A 23,918-nucleotide genomic window follows, 5' to 3' on the forward strand; every position below is an offset into this window, starting at 1 on the left:
CTGCTTTCTTCAAATTTTACACCTTTATCTCTATTTTTCATGTCCTCTGATTGCACTCTGTGCCTCATTTTATGTTCATAGTTTTGTATACCCAAATATCAGGCAATCAGGTTTCCCCTCAGTCTTTCCCCTACAGGTCATCAGTTTTCTTTTTGTCTGTCTTTGTACTGACACCTGTCAGTGTCTCTAAAGCTGAGCCATAAGCATAAAATCAAAGTAAGTTATTTTTCAACAAAGTAGGAGATACCATGTGATAGGTCAGATTATAATTTGCTCTCATGATATTCCTTTTTTCCCCTTTGAAGTCAGTCTATTTCAGTCTTTCAGCTTGGTCTCATGCCTTGAAACCAGACTCCAAGCTTTCTGAGCCGAAGTGCAGTGACCCTTTCAGCTCTGCTTGCCTTTAAGACCCATGGCATTTTGCTTTACTCACAAGAGCAGAACCCTGGTGCGGAGGAGAGAGTCCTTCTTCCACAAGGAGCTTCTCTATGTGGGCCAGATGCAGCTTGACCAGGGGTGACAGAGGCTGTCCCAGCCCAGCTCCAGTTGCTTTGTGTAACCGGAGAACAAGATTTTTAGAACAGCTCATCTGAGAAACGACAAATTAGCTTTGGCTTTCTGGGAGGCTCTACTCAATTAAAAATCCTTGCTGGCCTCCACTGTGAGCAAGCTGCTGTAATGCTGTGCAAATGAGCTGAGCACCCCCTTGGCTGAGTCAGCAGGAACAGGCAGGCTGCAGAATTGCCCCTTCCTTTGCAGCAGTCCCCCAAGTCTCATGCTGGTTTTTATGAAACGAGGCAAGAGGAAGGTGTGGAACAGGTAAAGCAAGCCATAGATACGCACCTGATCTCACCTTCTGCTAAAGGCCAGGTGCCGGTGAGACTTCATTCTTGGTCACTTTGAGGCTTCGCTTCAGCCACAAAATTCAGCATCTGTCTTGTAATGCAGCAGGCTTTACAATAAAGAAAGTTGCGGCCTGTTCAGAGCAGCCACTTACAGAAATGAATAAAAATACTTAGATGGCCTGCCAAGGAAATAACCTTGCATTTCTCCAATGCCTTAATGACCCCCCAGCCTTTTGTAGAATTACCTTTGAGGTTTCTTTTTCCTGCTAACTACCTTCCTTTCATCTGTAATGAATTCAGACTGTTCCTCTCCTTGGCTTTTACAGGGGAAAGCTCTCTCTTGTTCTGCTGCTTTCTGTGGGGTATTGGATGGGATATATAGTTATGCATAGAAAGGTGGGTGTGTATGTTTAGGTGTATGTGTGTATATATGTATATATATATACATACATATATTTGTATGTGTATGTATACATATATATGAGTAGGAGGTATCGAATCCTTCAGTCAGCCTGGAGAAGTTCAGCTAATTTCTCTCCTTGGTCCATATACAAAATCAGTGAATTCCCCAAGTATACAAATTTTTTGACCTGAGGTCCTTTAAAGTTTAGCCATCGTGACAAATTGACACCGCAACATTATACAGGCTATAATTGTTGAAGGAAGGGCAGTAATTTCATTATCCTGCACACTGTCCCACCAGACCAGGAAGTCTTGGTGCAGTCTTTCATACAGGTGTTTGTTTGCAGAAAACTGAGTGCTCTTCAAGAGCACACTCCCTCCAGGAGTTGTCACTACAGTGGTGTTTGCATTTTCATCAAGAATAATCTTTATTAATAACTTCTACTCAGATATTTGACTGTGTTCAGTCTATTACAGTGTCTATTCAATTTAGCTGTAGCTGATACAATATGGATATATCCATCATTATCCTAGTACTCTGCTAGCTTTATTTTTTAATTTGAGTGATTTATAAAATCTCTTAATCCCAACTCTACAATTAATCTTGCTAGGGACTTTACTCTCAGCTGACTGAAAAATGGTCCACAGGACTTGAAAGCTGCAATATGCTAAATCACCTCTAAATCAAAATTAAAATAACAGAAAACTCCATTTCCTCCCTGTACATCGCGCATGTCTATCAAGTGACTGAAAAATTGTTCTCAGCATTTGAAAGCTTAGCTGTCTTAAATCAACTATAAGGCTGTAAGGAGAGTCTTTTTCCTTTGTAACTATAAAGTGCAGAGTCTATGGAATCTGGACTTAATGGCAATATTGAACATCTCTTCGGTTTTTTTTCTTTGTAATCATCATAACACTAATCTCTATGCACAAAATATCATTACATGGAATCCTTCTCCTGCGGTACAAACTTTGTAGGTACAAACTTCAGCCCACCTTCTCTTGCCCTCCCTGTGGCTGTCGCCATGACAAGATCAGCCTTCAGACACGATGGTCTCCTGTTACTGCCATCCCTGACACCCATCTGCCTCATCACCACTCTTCAGGAAGCTCTGCATGCCGTAGGCTGCATGTCTGCAGGCAGTGCTGGACCTATGGGGCAGCGCACAGCACTGGGCCCGGGGTGCATCAGACCCAGGTGGCTCCCTCAGAAACTTCAATGCCTCTCAAAATGACAGCATCACAGAGATGTGGAGAATGGAAACGCAGGAAGAAATACATAAGGCAGAGGAAAGGATCTATAACTATATTTTATTACCAATAAATGCAAAGGTCACATTTGATAGAACAATATCCTGTAAACCTCTGAGATTTCCTTTGCATTTAGTTACCCGAGAGTTCTTCTACTAAATGCCAAGTTGAATTGCCATTTCTTCTAATGAATAGCCTTCTTTTTCACTGTTTTAATATACTAATTTATATCAGTAGTTTGTAATTTTTTTAGTCTTGATGAAAATGGCTCTATCCAGCTAAACTCTTCCTGCTTCTCCCCTCGCCCCCAAAAAAGCTTAGAAGGTTCATAATTTCTTCCTGTTTCCTATAAATACCCAGCACATTAAGCTCCCCATGAGGACCTGTAGAGTCATCTTGTGGGGGCTCTCTTCTACCTCACAATGATGGTTTGCATACCGCCTGTCAGGTTCACTTTCAAAAGGGGACATGATGGCTATCAGATGCTTGGGAAACTAGGTATTTCTCTTATATCACATGCATTTTCACTACTGCATAAAAATCTTCTCATAATCTAAAAATACATCATACATCAATGTTCGTTCTCATCTTCTTTTATGCACACAGATATATACATTTACAGATGTGAGAGAAATAATTTTATATTTATGATATCACTACAGAATAAGAACAAACTAGTAAATGTTCAAAACCAAGTCAGCTACGGTTCTGAGGGGAAAGAGCACTTTGGGGACTCAGAGGAAGTGCATGTGGACGATTCAGCCCACATGGTTTATTCTATGAAAGGCAGGATTTGTTTTGTAAAAGTTAAATGGTCAGTAATTCCATAAAATTTTGCTTTCTCTATAAATGGACTTTATTACTGACTTTCCATATACAGTTACTAAATATAATAAAGATTATGCTGGCTATAATTAAAAAACATTTAAAAGACTCATACTGACATTGTCAGGCAAGGCTTTTGACATTTTGCATCATAAAATAGTTTCTATTCTGAACCTCCCTTACCTGGACAGTTTTCCATTTCCTTTATTCTCTCCTGCTATTCTTTTATTTTCAGAAAACTGTACAATTTAAGTTAATTTTTTACTTGCCCTCTCAGGTACATCAAAGATTAGTTAAATTCCTCTTTACTTTTTCTGCTATTAGATCTGTGTGCAAACTGGGTACATTTCAATAAAGTACACATTTAGTGTTACTGTGCTTATTGAAATGTATGTTTTTTTTCCTGCAACAGTCAATTCAGTGAGACAGTGTGAGTAGTTACTCAGCTTCATAATTACCGTGGATATAATGAATAATTACTCACATTGCATACCGTTTCGTTTTCAGCAGTGTTAAAGGTTAACTCATATGAATGCTATTACATGCCTTTTAAATCATGATCGCTTCTGGCTAGTTATGTCTCGCGTGGTGCATTTTGTTACAGAAACCACAGAGTAGTTTGCATATCAGACTTTTCTGTAGGTCAAACAAAAGTAACTGTAAGTTATTATTTCCTGATAATGTAGATGACATATATTTTCCTTTGATGTAAGAAACTGTAGCTATTACCAACTGAAGGTTTGTAGGAACTGGCTGAAGTTCATTTCTTGGCATATATTTAAACCGTGCTCTTTAACAGTGATCATCATATGGTCTGTCATTTATTATGCACTTTATGTGATAATCCATTAAGTATCTTAACAACTGCTCATGTACATGCTACAAATCTGTAGTTGCAAAACAAAGATGGATCATCTTGTTGTAGAAAGGCAGCCTCAGCACTGGATATAGCTAAAATGAAGTGCACTCCGTAAGAAATTTAGGGATGATAATTAACGTAAAGGTTAACATGGACATTGTGTCACTCGCAGCTATAGATAATATTCATTCAGATTGTTTTACAGTATTGCTGTAATATTACTAAAGAGCAAAGGCCTGATCTTGTTTTTATTATTCTTTCTATTTGAGAAGACAAATCTATTGCCCATAAAGTCTGAAAAACTGAGATGGGAACTACTTGCTCCCTCCTGAGCTCCATGAACATCATCATAAAGGGCATCATATTTTTTAATATATATATAACCTTTTATGTATGCAGTACAACTTCGTCCACTTCAGGTAGTGCCACTGTAGTTTTATTAAAACAGAACTCCTGGGGAATATTAGAGAAAGACAGAAGTTTCATCTCAGGAATGCCTGCAGGATTGCGCCCTTGTAAGAAATGAAAGAGCTTGAAAGGAAATTTTGCAAAACTGCAGGAATGAGAGCCCTGGGATCTCAATCCTGCTTCCAGTGTTGGCCAAGCAAAAGGGGTTTGGTTTTGTTTATTCTCCTGTAGACTCTGAATCTTTCATCTCTCCCTGCACAGTTGCCCAGCTTCAGTGGGAGCAATGAAGAAAAGGGGATGGGGGCTTGAACCCAAACAGGATGAAGAATGCAGTTCCTCAGTGCATGCTATTACGCTCTTGCATGCTAGTGTGCAAAACCAGAGAGTCATTTCTTCTTCTAGACATATTTTTAAGAATTATGACTGAATTCAGTGGAGTCTGAAAGTGCATGGGTTGTGTTTGCAGGACCAGCCCTTTCAGATCTAAAGCAGTGCCTTTACATGCCTGTCTCTCACTGAAGTTTAAGCCAGTCACCCACACGGCTGCCAATGACACGGTGGCTTCTTGGGTTTACACCTAACATATGAATTTTACATGCAAAACAGAGATAGTGAGTGATTTGAAGACGTGATTTTCCTTGCTGGAAAACTGGTGTTCAAAATCACCCTGACATACAGCAGTGATTTGTCTTGTCTCCGATCAGTTGCCTCCAGTCACTCAACTGAAATCCATTTTACTTTGCCCGTCCTTGGTTTTGTAAACAGTCTTTTTTCTGTCCTAAAACTTACTCAATGAAAAGCTTTACATGTACTTCTTTTCTCTGTAATCATTTTCTCTCCCCCTTTTAAATACATAACCTCATTTTCTTCTTAGAGACTATATAAAGTTGTTTCTTTTAATTTGTTTAATTCTGTTTTACAATACTCAGAAGGGTTTAGCATTCAGCAGTAGGTAAATAGATGAGTTTGTTTTTATTTATTTCCAAATATGAACATAAATTCTTTATCATTACCTTTCAAAAGCTTCTTTATAATACTTCTACAGTTTTCAGAAAGTAGTCCTATTTTTCCCTATTTCCTGCAATTCACATTTCTCTGACCTGCACTTTTATTCAACAAAAATGAGATATTCTCTAAAAACTGGAGAATCAAAGAGAGTAAATCCATAGAGGGTACTTATCTTTCAAGAAAAAAAAAAAGAGATAAATTACTCCTCTACCATTCAATTGTCGGAGGATAACTCCTACTATACACCCACACACTCCCTTGAGCTTCTGAATGGGATTGTTTAGGTGTTTTCATTAGGGGATAAATGGAATTAGAGTGCATCATTTATAGGAACCATTTAAGTGGCATCAAAGGTTAAAATATGACGATATTAAAGAAAACAGAGTTCCCCTGGAACAGTGTTATCACTTGACTTCTCTCTACATACATAACAGAGATGACCCTGCATAACTTTAAAATGTGCGTATGGCCAACGCAGCATCCTTGTCAGCGTTTCCCACGTTAGATGCAATTTGAGGCAATATCTGGATGAGGAAAGCAATATGTCATCCCAGCTGTCCTGCATCTTACTTACATTTCTCTGGCATATGAAAATGGGATGGGGCTTCTCACCTTGTCCCTTTTTACAATAGATCCTAAGTTCATTACAATTTCACTTTGAAATTGAACAGATCTGGGGGTTGTGTAATTATCCCCAGGCCAGAGGTTGCAAGGTAACTGAAGGTAATGGTTTTCCTCCAAGCTGCCCCAGTTGCTGAGGAGTCGGAGTGGGGAGCCACCTGATTCCTCATGTGCCAGCTCCATCAAAACCACCAACTCTCCACAAAAGGGGGAGAGGGCAGGCATTTCCCAGTTTGCCACAGGACATGGAAATCTGTGGGGCCAGTCCTAGCTCTACCATTTTTATTTATCTTTTCTGTGGTTGTCTATTCACCCTGACCGAGGAGGCCTGGGCGGCGTGTGCCACCGCCAGCCATTGCAAGCTCTGCGGCATCTAGGGGCAACGTCACCTCCCACCACCCGTCCACAGTTCCTGATGTGTCATTCATACAGCTCCTTCTGAAATTCTGAAAACTTCAATTTTTTGTTGTTAAAGTGTCTCTGTGTATTTGTACAGGCATTGCCAAGTGTGCTGGCATGTTTGGCGAGTGAGTGACATATCTGTCAATGATAAGCAGTGATCCTTATCTTGTGACTGGGTGTCCTCCTCAGTGTCATGTTTTAAGGTATACTCATAGTGAAAAAACCTACAGTTCAATTCTAAGTATTTGCAAAAAATAGCCTTGCAACTACAAACAGATGTAATCCCACCTACATTTATCCACTAATAGCCTAAGATGACAATGGAGTGTTGAACCGTTTATATAAGATGTGAACTACCTCCATTCATTCCAGTGGCTCTCCAAGTCCTGCCAAATTTCCAGTGTCCCTTCTGGGATGTTTCAAAGGGAACATGTGGCAATGTGTCTGTCCTCTAAGCTGACATCAAAAGTTACACATTAAAATACAGGCTCACATTGATGGCATTAAGTAGGCTACAAGCTTAGACTGACCCCTATCTTAAAATAAATTGGAAGGTACAATTTAATTCATGCAAAGTTTACTCAGTGTATTCAGATATTGCTGAATAAAGTCCTCAAATTGTTATTCATGGAAGCATAGGAAAGCACCTTTTTTCAGGAAAAATAATTAAGCAAAAACTTTATTCCAACAATATACTAAGAAGTAAGAATATAATACTTATAATTAAGCCAATACTGAAGTGTTTGCCTGAGTCTTGGTACAGCCTGCTGTGAAATATTCCCTGATTCAGTGTTATATCAGGTATTAATAGTGCCTTAGAGTTAATCTGTCTGGGGACCTAATGAACCTAATGTTTACAGGGTGCTCCTCCACACCGACTCCCTTTGTGGACACTTTTAACACACTTAGTGTAAGGCAGTTTGCCACTTCTGTGCATTTCTAACCTTCCTTATTCACAATAACTTCTCTTTGTAGATGAACATTTAATTTTATCACTGAACACTGCTTTCTTGATCTGACAGAAGACTTTTCACTCCAAACGCTGAATGTGCTTGGAGTTCTTATGGGAGGAAAAAAAAAAAAAAAAGAAGAAGATAGTCTGGCTATAGTGTTTGGATGAATTGAGCTCATTGTGCCAGAAATATTTAAAATTCTCATAAAGGTATTGGAAGTGAAGCACTTAGGCTGGAAAAGAATAAGTGAAACCACAACATTAGGGGAAAAAGGAAAGAACTTATGAATATGTAGAGTACAGAGCGGCAAACTGTTCAAGTGGCCTATCAGTTGGCAATACCTTTAGCTGCATGTAAAAACTGGTGAGCTTTTTTTGTTGGGATCTTTGTCACATAGCTCACTGATCCATGACACTGCACTCCAGGAATGCTTTTCCAGATTTATGTGGAAAAGTACTTACGAGAATAAATATTTCTTCTTGAATCTAGCGCTGTAATACCAGAAATCTACTGCCTTTTCCTTCCATTATTTTGTCAAAGCGCTTTGATTTAATCAAAAGGGGCAGAATTGTTTTCTTAATAGAGGTAGAACGGGTACCGTGTTATTTCAGTTGTGTCCTCTGTTCTGGTTCTTGGTGAGTGGCCCGATCTTAGTCCTCCTGAAATCACTGGGAATTCTGGTATTAAATAAAGCCAGAAAAGGGGCATGCCTGCCATCAGTTTCAATTTCTATCCAGACACAGATTTATCTGCATGGTAGAGTAGGGATAGGTTCATAAGTACTCCCAGTTATTAGCACTAGCAAATTCTAGTGAAGAATACATGTTTCTGAGATTTGAGGTGTGCTTTGCCTGCGGTTGTCTCATGCCCCCCCGCCTGTCTATTGGCTGATGAGGTAGACCACCAAAATGATACATCTTGATTTTAGATGTAATGAACACATCATTAAAACTATCTGGTTTAACTTGTCATTTGTGTAGAAATGATGGAGAAATTAATCTTTCATGGAGATCCCAAGATGCGGGGGTTTTGTATTGTCCCTTCCTATCCAGTAGCCCCAGTACTTATTCTGAACTACACAGAGGACTTTAATAGCTGAAATTATTTTAAAATAAAAGGTCTGTATCTTCCACTTGATGCAGAAACACATCATTCTAGACTAAAAGAAATGAGCTCCTCCTCAGTGCAGTAAATATAGGATCACCTGGGAGAGAATATAAAATGGGTACTGTGGTGGTTTCACCCTGATGAGCAACTAAACTCCACCACAACTGCTCCTCCTCAAAGGAAGAGGGAGAGAAAATATGATGGAAAGGGCTCAAAGGCTGGGATAAGGACAGGGAGACCACTCACCAACTATAGGCACGGGGAAAACAGATTCAGCATAGGGAGATTAATATAATTTATTGCCTATTTCTAACAGACTAGGGCAGTGAGAAAATAAAAGCAAGCTAAAACCACCTTCCTCCCATCTGCCCTCTTCTACGTCCTTCCCTTGAGCGGCGCAGGGGAACAGGGAATGGGGTCTGCTCAGGGGGAGACTTCCTTTTCTTTCTTCAATCTGCTCTCCCAGAGGACCACCCAGTGTCGCTCATGGCTCGGCTCTGGCCAGTAGTGGGTGCCTTTGGAGCTGGCTGGAGCTGGCTCTGATCTGACATGGGGCAGCTGCTGGGCTCTGCTCACAGAGGCCACCCCTGCACCCCCCTGCTGCCAAAACCTTGCCACATAAACCCAATGCAGATACAGAAATCCTAAAAATAAAATACACACACACAAACACAAAGGTATTTGGAAGCGATTATACCGATTCAACTGTGACTTAAATTTGGAAATGAAGAATAGCCTTTTTGTTCCCATGGAAGAATAATGAGATCAGTGGGACCAAGGCAAGAGGAAGCTAAGGAAACTTGGAAACTTGTCCCATTCTTACATTGCACAAACCAGTTCCATTGCTGGCCACAATTGGAAGAGGCAGACTTTTATTTTGTAATGAACATCCCTATTTTGCTCAATCTTTAACTGGCAGAATAGTGTAATTTCAACCAGGGAAGCAAAATGGTCTTTTGTGTAATTTTTTTTTTAATTGCTTAATAATCATGTAATTATTGGCTTGTACACCACTGCACTTAAGACACGCTATCTTTTCTAGGTAACGTTTCGGACAAGGATCTATCACTGTAACATTAACAGCCAAGGCGTCATCTGCCTGGACATTTTAAAAGACAACTGGAGTCCAGCATTAACCATTTCTAAAGTTCTCCTCTCCATCTGCTCCCTCCTCACAGACTGCAACCCAGGTAAGACAAATTAACTTTCACATTTGCGTTCATTCGTGGTTCGTGTTCTGTCAGCGTTCTGTCAGCTATTGGGATACGGTTGGTGCACCGTTCTACTGCTATGTACTAAAAAAAGAGACAAAAAAAGTAAGTTTTAAATTCATTTAAATTGAAGCATAGTAAAGAAAGAAAACACAAGTTTAGGATCTCATGTGCCTTTTTAGTAGTTGAAAAAAATATCTGTTAATTCAAAAGTTTAATCAGTGGACAATACCTTATAGTAGGCACTAATTTGGATATTACAAGCAGGATATTAGTACCAAGAAATATTAATGTGTTAATAAATACTGAAAAGGAAAGCTTTCATTTAAATATGCTGATAACGTTCTCTGAAAAGAATATTAATAGTACTGACGATGATAGATGTCTAACACAGACTCTACAAATAATGAAAATTAATTTAAATGAAGTTTATTCAATATCCTGGACAGCCAGTATGAGTATTCAAAGCAAGCTGTCATTCATATTAAGTAGCATAGCACTTAACCTCTTCCCTCAGCTCTTTTAGATTTGTTTTCTGCAGTTGACCACTAGATCTGTAATTTGCACTTTCTCTTACCCTGTTTGCCAGTGAATGGTCTGACTGTAGCCATGGAAAATTGTAATATATAGAAATTACTAAAGAATCATTTAAAGAAAAACTAAGCAATCTGTTCGCATATCTTGAGTGTTCTTGTGGTTTTGGTTTGGTTTGGTTTGGTTTTTATTGTAGACTTGTTTTGTTTTATTATTATTAATTTGCCATCTAGGTTTTAAAACTTCAGGTTTCCTGCTTCTATACTTTTCTCCCCAACCAAAAGGCTAAAAAAATGCTTTTCAAAGGCCAGAATGTGAGATTCCTGTGCAGTCAGGTGCCAAGTCAAAGGCTGTAACAGGAGACTGAGTTATTTCAAAGCTCCAGATAAGGTGAAAGTGGACTCTCGGTTACAATTGGCTGCATTTTTTTTTTTTCATGTGGGTTTGTTACTGCATGTAGCATTAAAAACTGCAGCGTTCTCCCAGCTGAGAGATGGAGCTGTAGGGGATCCCTGCAGTCTCATTCCAGGCACGTTTATTTCAGGAGTGCTTGCTGGGCGCTCTCTGTTTACCTCTCAGGAAGATTGACTTCTGGCAGTGCCACCCCAACTGATGCAGAGGTGCCTGTACAAAAGCAGGTGGATTGGTGACATAAGCTTAAAGAAAAGCAAATGGATATTTGCTCAGCTGTGTTAAGGTCCAGGTAAAGAGCTTCAGAGACACTGCTGTAAAATCAGTAGCTGTCTATCAGCAAATACGGCCATTTCAGGATTTAACAGCAGAGCTGTGTCGGGGAGTGAGGAACTGGAAGTAGATGTGCACTCAGTTGTGCTCGCCTGTCTTTAGAGGCAGGCATACAGGCAGCTTGAAAGCTGGCCAGTTTCAAGCAATGATTTGAAGTTGGGAAATTTACTATCTCTGCCCTCTCCGTCTTTTTCCTTCCCTTAGGCTAGTTTACAGATGTTGTTGGCACAACAGTGAGCAAGTAGGTCAGAGGAACACTGAAAACTGTTACCCATAGGATATGATCATATGCAACAAGTTAATGTACTAAAAATGGGAAGTTACTCTTCAGTTTCTTTCAGTTAGTAGCCATAAGCAGTCACGACTGTAGTAAGTCAAACAATTTTATGACCTTTCATTTTCAATTTAAACATTCTCTTTAAATACGAAGTGGTTGTGGATTTTGTTACTGTGCCCTGTTAAAATTTTGCTATGTTTTTTGAGGAATTAATGTAATTTCTTTACTTGTATTGTGATTTCCCCTCTTATGAGGAGCTGACGGCAGTAGCTGTGAACTGCTGAGTCATTTTTGCCTTCCTTTGAGATGACTTGCCTAGTGTTAGATACTTTGTTTTTATTAAAAAGTGAACTTTGAATTTTAGCGATCTACAACACAAGGCTTCTTACCTTTCGGTGTATTGCCTAACATGCTACAGCCTGTTCTGGCTGTACTGCTTGTCCCGTTCATTTCAGATGAAATTTTATCATTAACAAATCATTGGAATAGATGTTCCTTGCCATCCAGATTGAATATGATTGATTGATTGATTGATAGATAGATAGATAGAGAAAGATAGGAATATGTATCTATATATATCACTGAGATATATGTCATATACTTATATGCATTATTATATATATATATATGTATGTATTTTGCTCTCTGTCGGCTGGAAGTAATTTTCTAATCCCCGAGTCCTCTCTTCATCAAACTAGTTGGCTCCTTTTTAAAGGCAGCAACCCAACAGGGATCTCGATTTGATAAGCAACTTTGAACTCTTTGTTCACTATTCATCAGACAGAAGTAGATCAGGTCAAATGGAAAGGCAACACTGAATCTCCCACAAACATAAACACTTGGGATGGGTGCGTTTTCCACCCCCAGCCCCTCTGAAGGGAAGAATCAAGTATCAGTTACCCCCAGCCTTACATTTATGCAAATCTTCATTAGAACAACAAATAGCAGTAAGAATGGCAGCTAATTAACCCTCAGTCATACACAGTGATTAAACTGAGCCAGAGCACAGCTGCAGCTTCGTTGGCAAGCACTGCTATTCTTCTCCAGCAGGCTGAGCAAATGAAAAGAGGTATTTGCTCCTGCCGCTTCTGTCATTCACACAGCCATCTACAAAAGCCACGGAGAGAGTCTCTTTCCTCCCTGGTTATACATCACCACCCTTTGTTCCATATCACTCAAGGCAGGAGCTAGTTTGTCCGTTTTAAGCAACTCATATAATCCTTTACTCATAAGCTGTCTCAGACCCTTCACTCCTGATTGTTATTAATTGTCTCTATTTTGCTTGGCTGCATCAGACGGTAAACTGTGTTAATGAAATGTCTGAATTTTGTAACAGCTGGCTGACTTTTTTTGTGGGGGGAAAGGGTGCCGTAGTATTTGTGTGTAAGTGAACATGTGTGAATTATCTGTCAGTGCAGGAGAGCCAACTGGAATGGTATCAGAGAGATGGGAGAAATGATGGGATGCGCTAGCATTCAGTTTGGGGATTACTGCCTCTCTTTAAGGTGGTACTCTGGGACACAGCACACATCTTTTCTTCAAAGCAGGGCCCCAGTCCTGTAAACATTTCGGCATGTGCATGAGCAACCCTACAAAACCTGGTAGATGCATTCATCTACATAAAACTGTGTGTGTGAGTAAGTGCTCGTAGGCTGTGTGCTCGAGTGATGAACGTATTTACTTCCAGTGTTAGCTGCTAGGGCTTGCCTACATGTTAGTTATTGCAGAGTAACTCCATGTGTGGACACTCCCTCTTTTGAAAATATATTGTGAGGAAAAACTGTCTTACATGGAGTAAAAGTCAACTGTACATTAATTATGGAAAAGTAGCCCTGGGAGTATAAATTCCCATACTACCTTAATCCAAAATAGCTTTCAAGTGTGGATGGCCCCTGGGGTTTTGTATTTTTACAGAGATTGAAAGAAATTAATTATTTTTATATTTAGACAGCTGATGATGATGAGCTGGGTTAAAACGTTTACTGCTCTCTGTTGGTCATTCCCATCTCAGCCCTGCCAAAGGTTCTCAAGTCTTATGGAAAATTCTCATTTGCTTCAGAAGAAATGAACTGAAACACTGACAAGACTGCCCTGAAACTTTTTCCTTCGCATGGCCTCCTTTTTCACACATGCAAAGTCTGAACTTTGCTGGCCTGGTTGTCCCTGATGTCTGAACAGTCTAACGTCAAGCCACGTCTGCTTAATAACACATGGCTAAGCCTTGATTAGGACATTAGAGCAAAACCTGCTAAATCTCCATCACTTTTTTGTCATTGTTTACCTGTAGTTAAGTACCTTTTTTTCCACACAACAGTTCTACAGCCAGTAAGATCTCTATCCCTTGATTGCTCCACTGGCATTCCCTACCAGGAAAACTGGACCTGATGCCTTGGCCTTGCTGCTGCCCCTGGTCCCTGCGGGACAGACTGTGCCCCGTGACCTCATTTGGGCACTGACAGGCACCACCTTCCAGATGGGGATTTGTGCGGTGCTGCGGGAGAGAGGGTGGGAAGGTACGGCCTGAGGCTGTAAGCAGCCATGGCGTTTTTTTCCCCAAAGTGTGTCTGGTTCCACTGAACACTTGGCTGGCCGCTGAAACACAACTAACTACTGAGAGGCTGTATGAGCTTCACTTTCTTCACTCTTTAGAAACCTCTGCCAAATTTCTAGCCTAAATTGATGCATGGGAATTTTATACTAACTTGTTTTTCAGCAACTTTTATCCTATAGCTTAAATTACTATTTTCCCTTGCTGTTTTTCATTCCTGCTGTATTAATGAAGATCCACCCTCTTTCCTCTTGTCTTTATTTGCTGCACACTAACCAGGCCTGTGTATATTCACTTCCACCCATGAGACGGCCTTTCCATTCCCCTTATCACCCTCGCTGCCCTCTTCTGCCCCTGCGTCAGGCTGAAGTCATCCTTCCTGAACGTGGCTGATTTGTGGGGAGTTCATCAGTGCATGAGGCACGGCTAGACAGGCTAACCTGCTGGTGGTCACCATCATCCGGACTGAAAAATTTACTGTTCCCAGTTGGACGTTCCTGTCTCACTCGCAGCCCTGCCAAAGGCTGATTCTTTCTTAGCCCTGTCATTTACACCATTTGTCTGCTTTCTAACCCAATTCAATGAAATGATTCAGAAAGGGAAAGGGACAGGGACAGGGACAGGGACAGGGACAGGGAAAGGGAAAGGGAAAGGGAAAGGGAAAGGGAAAGGGAAAGGGAAAGGGAAAGGGAACGGGAACGGGAACGGGAAAGGGAACGGGAACGGGGAAGGAAGGAAGGAAGGAAGGAAGGAGGGAGGGAGGGAGGGAGGGAAAAGAAATAAAGCTTTTATAAGAATACTGCATTGACCTGTGGCAAAGAAAATGAGCAAACAAGTGACAGCAGTAACTGCTTAACCTGGATCAGCACTACCCAGGTTAGTTGTTGTGACTCTGCTTTTAGATCCCACAGTGGCATATTATATTAGCAGTGTAAAGCTGCTTATCTCCTGTTATCCTTTAAGCACCACAGAAAGTGTGAAGCAGTTTGTTCAGTCATATATTTAAAGTTTGCTGTGAACATAGTTTCAGATGGAAGCATGTGCATGTCCTCAGCAGTGAGAGCACGCATAAAAGTAAATGAGCTGGATGGATATCGCTGCATTACTTTGATGTGAGTCCCATCAATTTTTATAGGAGTTCAGTTGCTCAGCATGTCTGAAAAAGTAGACTGTTTATGTTAAAAAACTTTGTGATGCATGTGTGGTACTCAAATATAATACCTCAGTTAGAAGTATGCATGCTGTTTTTTACAAGTACTGCCATGAATCATGACTATACTAGATGGTTTCATACTTTGTTAACCCGCACTAAGTAATATGGCTGTGCATTTTAATGACTTGCATTTATCTAGGCACAGGTAAACAAAGTCAAACGACATCCTAAGGTTATAGGGATTTTAGTCATCTCACTAAGGGACATGAGACATGCTTTCAAGCTTTCTTTATGTTAGTCATCCTCATGTTTTGCCTTTATCTTTCCCAGAAACTTCATTGTTTTCATCACAGAAATGGTATAGTTGGCAGTTACTGATAACGTATCATCATTGCTTTTCAGTTACTATTACAAGTTATTCATGTGGTTTGGCATGATTTAGGTTTGCCTAAGTATTTTCTGCCAAAAAAATACTAGTACCCTTACCTCCACCTGCATGAGGGTGCTGGAATTAAGAGATGGGCTACAGTTATTACAATATTTTTTCTTCATTTTTTTTTTCTTTGTTGCTTTCCTAAAGGTTTGCAAGTCTCTATACTCTTACTGCTGGGAGTATAAAATCCCAGCTCTGTCATCCTTTGCAGAAAAGGATTCAATAGTGTAATTTAATGTATATCTTTGATCCTCAGTGGGATCAGAAACAGCACTTTGGAGAGTGACTTTTCAACATAAGCAATAAAAACCCTAAAAGCCTGAGTGGTATTTGCCCTGCTACAAAGCTGCTGGAATTGCTGCTGTGTCCAGGAGCTTTGCAAAACCCTAGTGGGTGGGAAGAGTTAAGTCAGACGAGGTGCGAGGGAGAGGCTCGGTTTAGCATACTGTCCCGATTTCCCAGCCATTCCTCCCTCTCAGCCAGCAGCGTGCTCTTTGGGAGGGAGCCTGGCGTTGTGCTGCAGTGCCACAACACCATCCCTCGGCAGGCCCACCGTCAGCAGCCACCCCAGAGCTCACTGCTGGGAGGGCTCCAGCCATGATGCATGGCTGCATGCCTAGCACTGGGCCCAGGGCACGCGGACAGACTCGCTTCTAGGAAGTTATGGGAGCCTACGGTCTGAATTTGTGGTAGGGTTTGGGAAAACCAAGCCTCATCTAAGTGATTGTAACAGTTCCTGCATCACTAACTAGTAGTATATGCGGGTGTGTTGGCACTGGCCCATGTGGATCGGCTGGTTGAGGAGGTCCCTCACTGCCACCCACAGCACCCATGGACTGGGCCTTGTCCCACCTCCGGCACGGAGAAGTGGGTTCCTGTGAACCCTCTCAGGAAAAACCATCTGCTGAGAGGTTGGGTTCAACTGCCAGCCTTCGACTTGATGCCCCTGGACATGCTCCCTTCTAATACCTCTTCAGGGTGATCGCCTCTGGTACAGGGGCGGTAACATCCAAAACCACCGTGGCCGCTTTTAAAGTGAGCATCTGTTTTATCTGCTTTAGATTCCACAGGAACACAGGAACAGCTCTGTTTTCTCAGCCGATAAGCTCCAGCCATACCGCCATGCATTTTAACGGACTAATAGGTGTCCACTGTATCAATAAAAAGATCTGTTTTCAGAATTACCGAAAGATCTGAAAGCACTAGCCTGTCCAAAAAAAGAAAAAAAAAAAAAAAAAAAGATTAAAAATAAATCTAAGGCAGCTTAATAAAGGAAAATGTAACATAGCTGTAAAAACAAAATCTGTTCCATGCTGGAGTGTTTGGCTCCAAGCGAGGATTTGGCTGACTTGTGGTCACAACTCTGCTGTTTGGCTTCCATGTCCTAACTCTAAAATAGCTACCCAGCCCCTGGTAATGAGGAACAGGTCCGTGCCCCTCGGTGCTCGGCAGGCTGGAGGTGTCTGTTCTTTCTTCTCTTCTTCTATACATCTAGACCTAAGAGGAGGCATGCATGATATTTGTCCTCATCTGGTGCTTCTCCATAGCAGAGGCTGCTTTCTGTCAGCGCCGGTTCATGTCAGATGTTCCTTCTGCAATTTTTTAGGCTTTCCAATTATCATTCCTTCTTTTCCCCTCACCCCAAGTTGTGAAGTGAATTTAGAAACTCTGGATGACAGCAAGTTTAAGGGATGAGCCACTTCTCATTTTCCTCATTCCTGTAATTTTTTCCCTTAAAGGCATAATCTGCACATTTTGCTGCTATCAAAAAACTTTACTTAGAATCAAATCTAATTTTTTTTTCTTCTTCCCATTTAGCAGCTTAACAGCTTTGTTCAGTTTATTAAAAGGACTTCTGGTCTCCCCTGTACCAAATATATTTTCCACTGGTTTGTAATGGAATGTGATTTTCTTTTAGAATATTTTTGTCAAGACATACAGAAAACAGGAAAATCGTAAATACTCCTTCTGCAATAATCCAAACCATGTTTGAGTACATTTGTCAAGTGTGGTGAATATTCTGAATAATGAGCAAAATTCTTAGAAATTGGCAAAATAATATTTAATTTGGTCAATTCTATTAGGCTGGCTAACCACTGATGCTTTGATTCTTCTCTGGCACCCACAGGCTACCAGTTGCACCGTCATAGTACAGTACTATCAGATTTACAACAAAATAACCTCGTTTTGCCATATATCCCTTTTGTAAGCAGCAGAGGGTTGTGTAAACAATGAAATTGCTCTGTTGTCTGAGATTATTTATATTCTTCAGCTTGGAGCTATTTTTCCCTTTTCTTCAGAGTTTGTATACTGTCAGGAAATGGGATGGTTTCTAGACTGTTTCAGCACAATGGAAAATGTTCTCTTTGTATCTTGAGCAGCAAAAAAAAAACTATGCCGTGTCACTCAAACATGGCAACAAATAAGAGATGGCAAACAAAAGTTAGAACAGTTAGGAATCAGCTCATGGAGTAATGTTGTAATGTGGTTCTAAGTTGCGATGTAACCTTTCTGTCCTTTTTAAAATCTCTACCTTGGGATGTCTCCAAATGGATTTAGCTCACTTCTGAGGCTTTTTCTTAACAAACGCAAAGGTCGAGTGTGGTCTCTCTGCTGTATTGGCACTACTGGATTATAAGCAGAGTGGATGGGTGCACGTGGCTGACTTTCACATAAAGGCCATCCTAGTAAGTTGTCCTAACATAGCATGAAAAGAAAATGAAACACAAAACTGATCATTTTAGTTCTGCTCTCTGTGACTGCAGAATGACAAAGTCCAAGACAGGATTGCCTTGGGAAAAAAACGCATCAGCATCCATTTCATTCATATGAGCAAAGCTCATGGCTCTTGCTGGCTCTTTTTGCCAGAAAGTACCTATTTGTCTTTAAATACTTCAAGTTCCCATGCCATTTCTATAGAACCTACTGAATATCTATTGAAGTAATATGTACATGTGTGGACTGATTGTATGATATGTTCTGGAGCTGATATTTACTAATTCTTGTTAATCTATCATTGCCTTCTCTTTCCATACCTTTTAAAAGATATTGTGCTGTGCTATCTGTACCATACTATGGTATATATACTATGCTAATTACTATACTATGGTTTTACTCACATATAGTTTCTTATCTTATGAGCTGGACACACAGCACCAATATGTTGAAGAAATTTAGGCATCTAAAGATGCAGGCAGACAAGCAGCAGTTTTTTCAGTACTCCCAGGGGGATTTAGGTATCTTAAGTCCCTCTAGGGACTCTGGACGGTCAGGAAACTACAGACTTATTACACATCTGGTCTTTATGTATTTGCAGACATGCACACCTGTACGTTTTAAACTCTGTGGACGTAACATATAAAAGTGAAATTAAACATACATAAATGCAAGCAATGCAGCAGCACATTATGAAAATTATGCATAGATAAGCATTAAAAGAGAATTAATTTGCTTGTCCATAAAGAGGTGATAAAAATGTTATGAGATTTTGTTCCTATCAACGGACCAAGTCCCCACAACATGAACTCACGACTGTGGGGATTATTATAACAGCAGGAAAAACATTTGTGAACTGTCATCCTTTTAGTATTTCTCAGGAAAATATGTCTTGGAATATCTCCTAATTATGCGTGCAGAGGGAGGAGGCTTGGATCAGGATTGCTGTTTATGTTGGCCTAAATCTTTGCTCTTTTCAGTTACATACTGACAACACCTTATGGGTAGAAGAGCGTTGTTCGGGGGCATAGAGGCATTTCACGTGTTGAGATTTATACTGTTCAAAACTCACAAGACATTGTTAAAAAGATTAGCACTACTACAGAAATAAGGTTGTTTAGAAATATTTAAACATGCACACTTTCAGAAGTCTGCAATCTGTTTAAGTATATTTTTCTCTGCAATGTGACTGTAGCTAACTGCATAAGAATATTGGTGGTTTTATGTACTTTAGAAAGTAAATGGCAGAGCTTAGTTTTTAAAAATAAAATGTTCAATCTGGATTTTGTGGTGTCTAAAGTCATTAGCTATAGCTCCAGATACCTGTCACACATGCTCTTACCCTATCCTTTATTTTTTATCTGGTGTATCTGTAACTCTACAAAGAATGATGGTTAAAAGGAACAGTATAGCCATTCTCAAGCAGAAAAACAGTCATGCGCCATTCAGTAGGTATGTTGCCTGCAACTGGTTATTGCTCAGTGGTTCAGTGAAAAGTGTAAAATTCCCTCAAAGCACTTCACTCACACGTAATATTCGAGAGGAAATTCCCTCTTAACCACAGCTAATGATCAGATTATGTGATGTAGCATGAGCAGTAAAAGCCTTAGCAGTGGTAACTTAGGTGGTGCCATGACTAGTGTGCTTCCTAATCCTTTCTTAATTTTCCTAAATTACCTTCTAGTATTCCTACACTGTATTCTTGTATGTGTTCAACTATTTGGTGTATGAAATATCTACTTCATTTCAACCTTCTCTAAATGTGTTGATTTGTTTTTGTTTGTGTTCTTTCCTCACTATGAAAGGATCAGCAAGACCACTTCTTTTTAATAATCTCCTTTATAAAAGTACCTGTCACATTTTTTTTGTCTTTTTTTTTTCCAGACAAAATAAGCTTAGATTTAATCATTCCTTAAATGGGAAAGGTTTGACAATGCTGTTAATGATTTCTTGTCCTTTTCAATAAATTTTCTACTCCTATTGTGTTTTTGTTTTTTTTTTTTTCATTTAAGGCAATGTGAGAAAAATTGAACTTCAGATATAATAATATGCAACAATCAATGGCATTTGATTAAATCAAAGATTGACCAAAATCCAAAATAAATAAAGAGGCCTTGTACATCTATATCAATAAATAAATGTAAATGGACTTTAGCCATCATGAAATTAAAAGTACTTGTAAAAATGCATGAGCGATAAATGCTACAAATACAAAAGGTTACAATATATTTTCCTGCCAATAAACATATGTAATTTAAAATAATGCCAGTGGAGATTTCCTATGGTATTACCATAGAGGGAAGACAGGTAATTTAATGCATACCCATAGTAAATCTTTGTGCAAACCAGGACCAAAATAAGTCATCAATGTTAAATATTTTACCAGGTAAAGGGTTTAGATAAAGCAGTTATTTCATATATATAAAATATAAAGTCCTCATTATGTGTATTTTCTTTGTTTCATGCAGATTTTTTCTATCCAATGCAGACATGTTCCTATTTACACTGGCTTAGACAATTCTATTTCCACTGATGAAAATTATTCTTGTTTCCTTAATGGATATATTTTCTCACTAATAGAACTGTATATGTATAAGGGAAAAATAATTAAAACTAGAAAGTAAATAATGTGAGACATCATATTTTGTCTGTATCCCTACACTTAATTCTCTAATCTCATAATAATTTTATCTAATATTCATTATTTCAGTTAGTACAAATAGCTGAAATCTCAGCTGGAACAAATTGGCATCACTCCTGCTGAATATCTTACCCCCGATATCTCATTTAGACTTTGTTCAATTTTATTGTGTTGGTTTTTGTTTGTTTGTTTGCTTGCTTGTTTCTTTTCCTGCTATGCCTTTTCTTACATGAAGGCAAGGGCAGAATTTTAAATGTATTACCATACATTTCTAACTGTCTATGAGCCACCTCCAGGACACTGATTAGCACAACTATTTTAAGGCTACTTCATCCTGTCCTTAAAATACAGTTATTCTTGTTTCACCATAGAAATCACACCATTGCATATTTTGTAAGTTCCTGAAAAGCTTGCTAAATTTGGCTCTTTAGCAGATTCACAACAAGAATGTAGAGTCAGTCCTGACTAAACTAAAACAATATTTATAATCCTGGGTGTAAATAAGCTAGCTATTAAATCATTTAGTCTCTCACTTCCTTGAGTAGGATTTCAGAAATTAGCATTCCTGAGTTGTTCAGATTCTACCTTTAGAGATGATTTACGCTACTGCAAGATATGTCTTTTTGTATTTTGCATGGCTAATTTTCTACATTATTCAGCAGGGGAGGAGGAAACAGTTGTTTGTTTTTTCACAGTTTTGCAGATCCATCAAAGGCAAGAAATAAGTCAAATTATATGCAGTGTGTGTTTCAGAATCCCTATTTTCATAGCAAGTTAAGTTCAGGTGCATTAATCGGAGTAGGCGACAGTTACTTAAATAGCAAAGTGTATGGTGTAACTGTCCTAAACCTAAAGATGGGCTGTAATGTAAGATTTCGTTTTCGTATGGGACACAGGAATAGAACTTTGATTAATAAATTGTTTGTAGAATGTTCCATCAGCACAAGGCGTAGAAAAAAAGGCCCTTGTATGGATCGGAGCATTTTGCAGCTTTAAGATGAATTAGATTTTGGAGAATTCTCAAGGGCTGGAATCCTCATCACATGGTTTTTATAATACGGATTAGATAAAGTGGCATAGAACTAGAAATAACTGTAAGACACAATATTATACTAGCAGAAGGAATGCCCTTATGACCTTCCATGTCTTTTTCATCTCTACCTTGTACATTTTTTCCTACAGATCAGTCTTAGCACTTTATAGGCCAATGCCTGAAATCCCTTGACAAATTGACTATCATTTAGCCAGGCATGATAATGGAGTCAGTATGATCCCTCACACAGGAAAGATAGGATATCCAATGGAAGTTATTTTACCTGTTATTAAATATAAAATTATCACTGTAAATGTCATAAATTCCATCTTCATCCAGAGTTGTCATGTAACTTCATTGCAACTAATCCAGGAGCCAAACCTGCCTGCATGATGAATGCTAATTATTTTGTTTAACCTGTTTTTCCTTCTAGTCCTATTAGAACTTGTTCTTAATTAAGCTTAATTATATTCATGTTCAGAAGTTAATTTAGAAATGGATAGTCCATTTGGTTACTAAAATGAGGTTATTTTCTCACTCACCTGCTGATTCCTCGTTGCCAGAGCTGGCACCACCCTGTTCCCGTTCTGCAGTACTCCATGTCACCTGAGTACTTAGTATCTCCAGAAGTACTGCTGTAACTAGCCTGTGTAAATATTCAGGATGGTACCCCACTTTTCATGCTTTATTGAGCCACTGTGCACTGGTACAAGCATCTTCATTGGATGCATCTTTTGGTAGGACATCGTTGCTCTATATTCTGCAGCACCCAAGGGATCAAAGTTCACCACTCTGGACTGTCAGAAACCTGTCAAGTGTCACACGTCACTGACTCCACAGACCCCTCTCCCATACTCTGCTGAGAAGGCACCTGTATTTCGTACATTCACAGCACAATAACATTTTGGGACGCCTCCTCTAGGAGAGTGTGAGACACAGATACAGATGGCAAGCATGAGGTACAGTCTCAACATGCCATCACACAGCCTGGCTCAAATGACCCGTGCCTGCATTCCTTAAAAGCCCCAAGAAGTCTGCCCCATTAAAAACCCATCTGGGCCATGGCGACAAAACCCCTGAACATAGAATCATAGAATCATTTAGGTTGGAGAAGACCTATAAGAACATCAAGTCCAACCATTAACCCAACACAGCCAAGTCTACCACTAAACCATGTCCCTAAGCACCACATGGTCATTTCCAGGCATTTTCCTTCCACTGCCTCGTGGTGCAACCTCCTTCCACATGTTCCCTGGGAAGAACGGAAAAAGAGGCAACTTAAATAGATGAGTTTAAATAATTAAGAGGCCAGACTAATTTTGAGTTACTGGAAAGCAGTAAGAGGTGTGCTAATGCAAGGCACATCGAAGTTCCTATTCCTGTTCCAAGGGATGTTCACCTTCCCAAGGGATTTCAGGCCCTGGACTATGGAAAGGGAGTCCTATTGGTATTAATAGGACTAAAATTCTTCACCAACCTTCCTCTTTGTAAGTAAAAGCTTCTTGTATTCCTTTGACATTCTGTATGGGATTCCTAATAACAGTTTTGGATTTAAATGAGTTGAATTAATAACAAGATTTAAAAGGACAAGAAAGAGAAAATCAGATTAAAGCAAAATAAGCAGCATTCATAATGTATGCAGGCTTTTCTAGTTACTCCCTGGATTAATTGCGGTAAATGAACAAACGGATAGATTCAAGAGCAGGATTCAGATGACTCCTGTATCTGACCTAAAATGACCCTGATGTGTCTAGGTTGAAGATTTTGGTATTGCTCACATTCAAACCCTTCTCCTAAAAGTGAAGATACCTTTGGGACTCATTTTCCTCTCACCATCAAAACGCAACCAAAAGACAAGACAATGCAGTACCTATACAGTAATATTCACACCCCTCCCTGTCCCCTGGAAATCAACACAGTAGGTGGATCCTGTTGGACCAACTGGTTT

At 39.6% G+C, this 23,918-nt stretch overlaps 1 protein-coding gene across 3 annotated transcripts in view; it reads left to right on the forward strand.

Moving 5' to 3' along the window:
- The window catches only part of UBE2E2 (ubiquitin conjugating enzyme E2 E2), a 213,314-nt gene that overhangs the window by 178,868 nt on the left and 10,528 nt on the right, over positions 1-23,918 (forward strand). For all 3 annotated transcript variants that reach the window (XM_080579746.1, XM_080579745.1, XM_080579747.1), the window contains exon 5: positions 9,724-9,871. In XM_080579746.1, coding sequence (XP_080435872.1) covers positions 9,724-9,871 — 148 coding nt within the window. The remainder of the gene's footprint in view (positions 1-9,723; positions 9,872-23,918) is intronic.

This window comes from Anser brachyrhynchus (assembly GCF_964034855.1).
Source record: "Anser brachyrhynchus genome assembly, chromosome: 2".
NCBI classification, from domain to species: Eukaryota; Metazoa; Chordata; class Aves; order Anseriformes; family Anatidae; genus Anser; species Anser brachyrhynchus.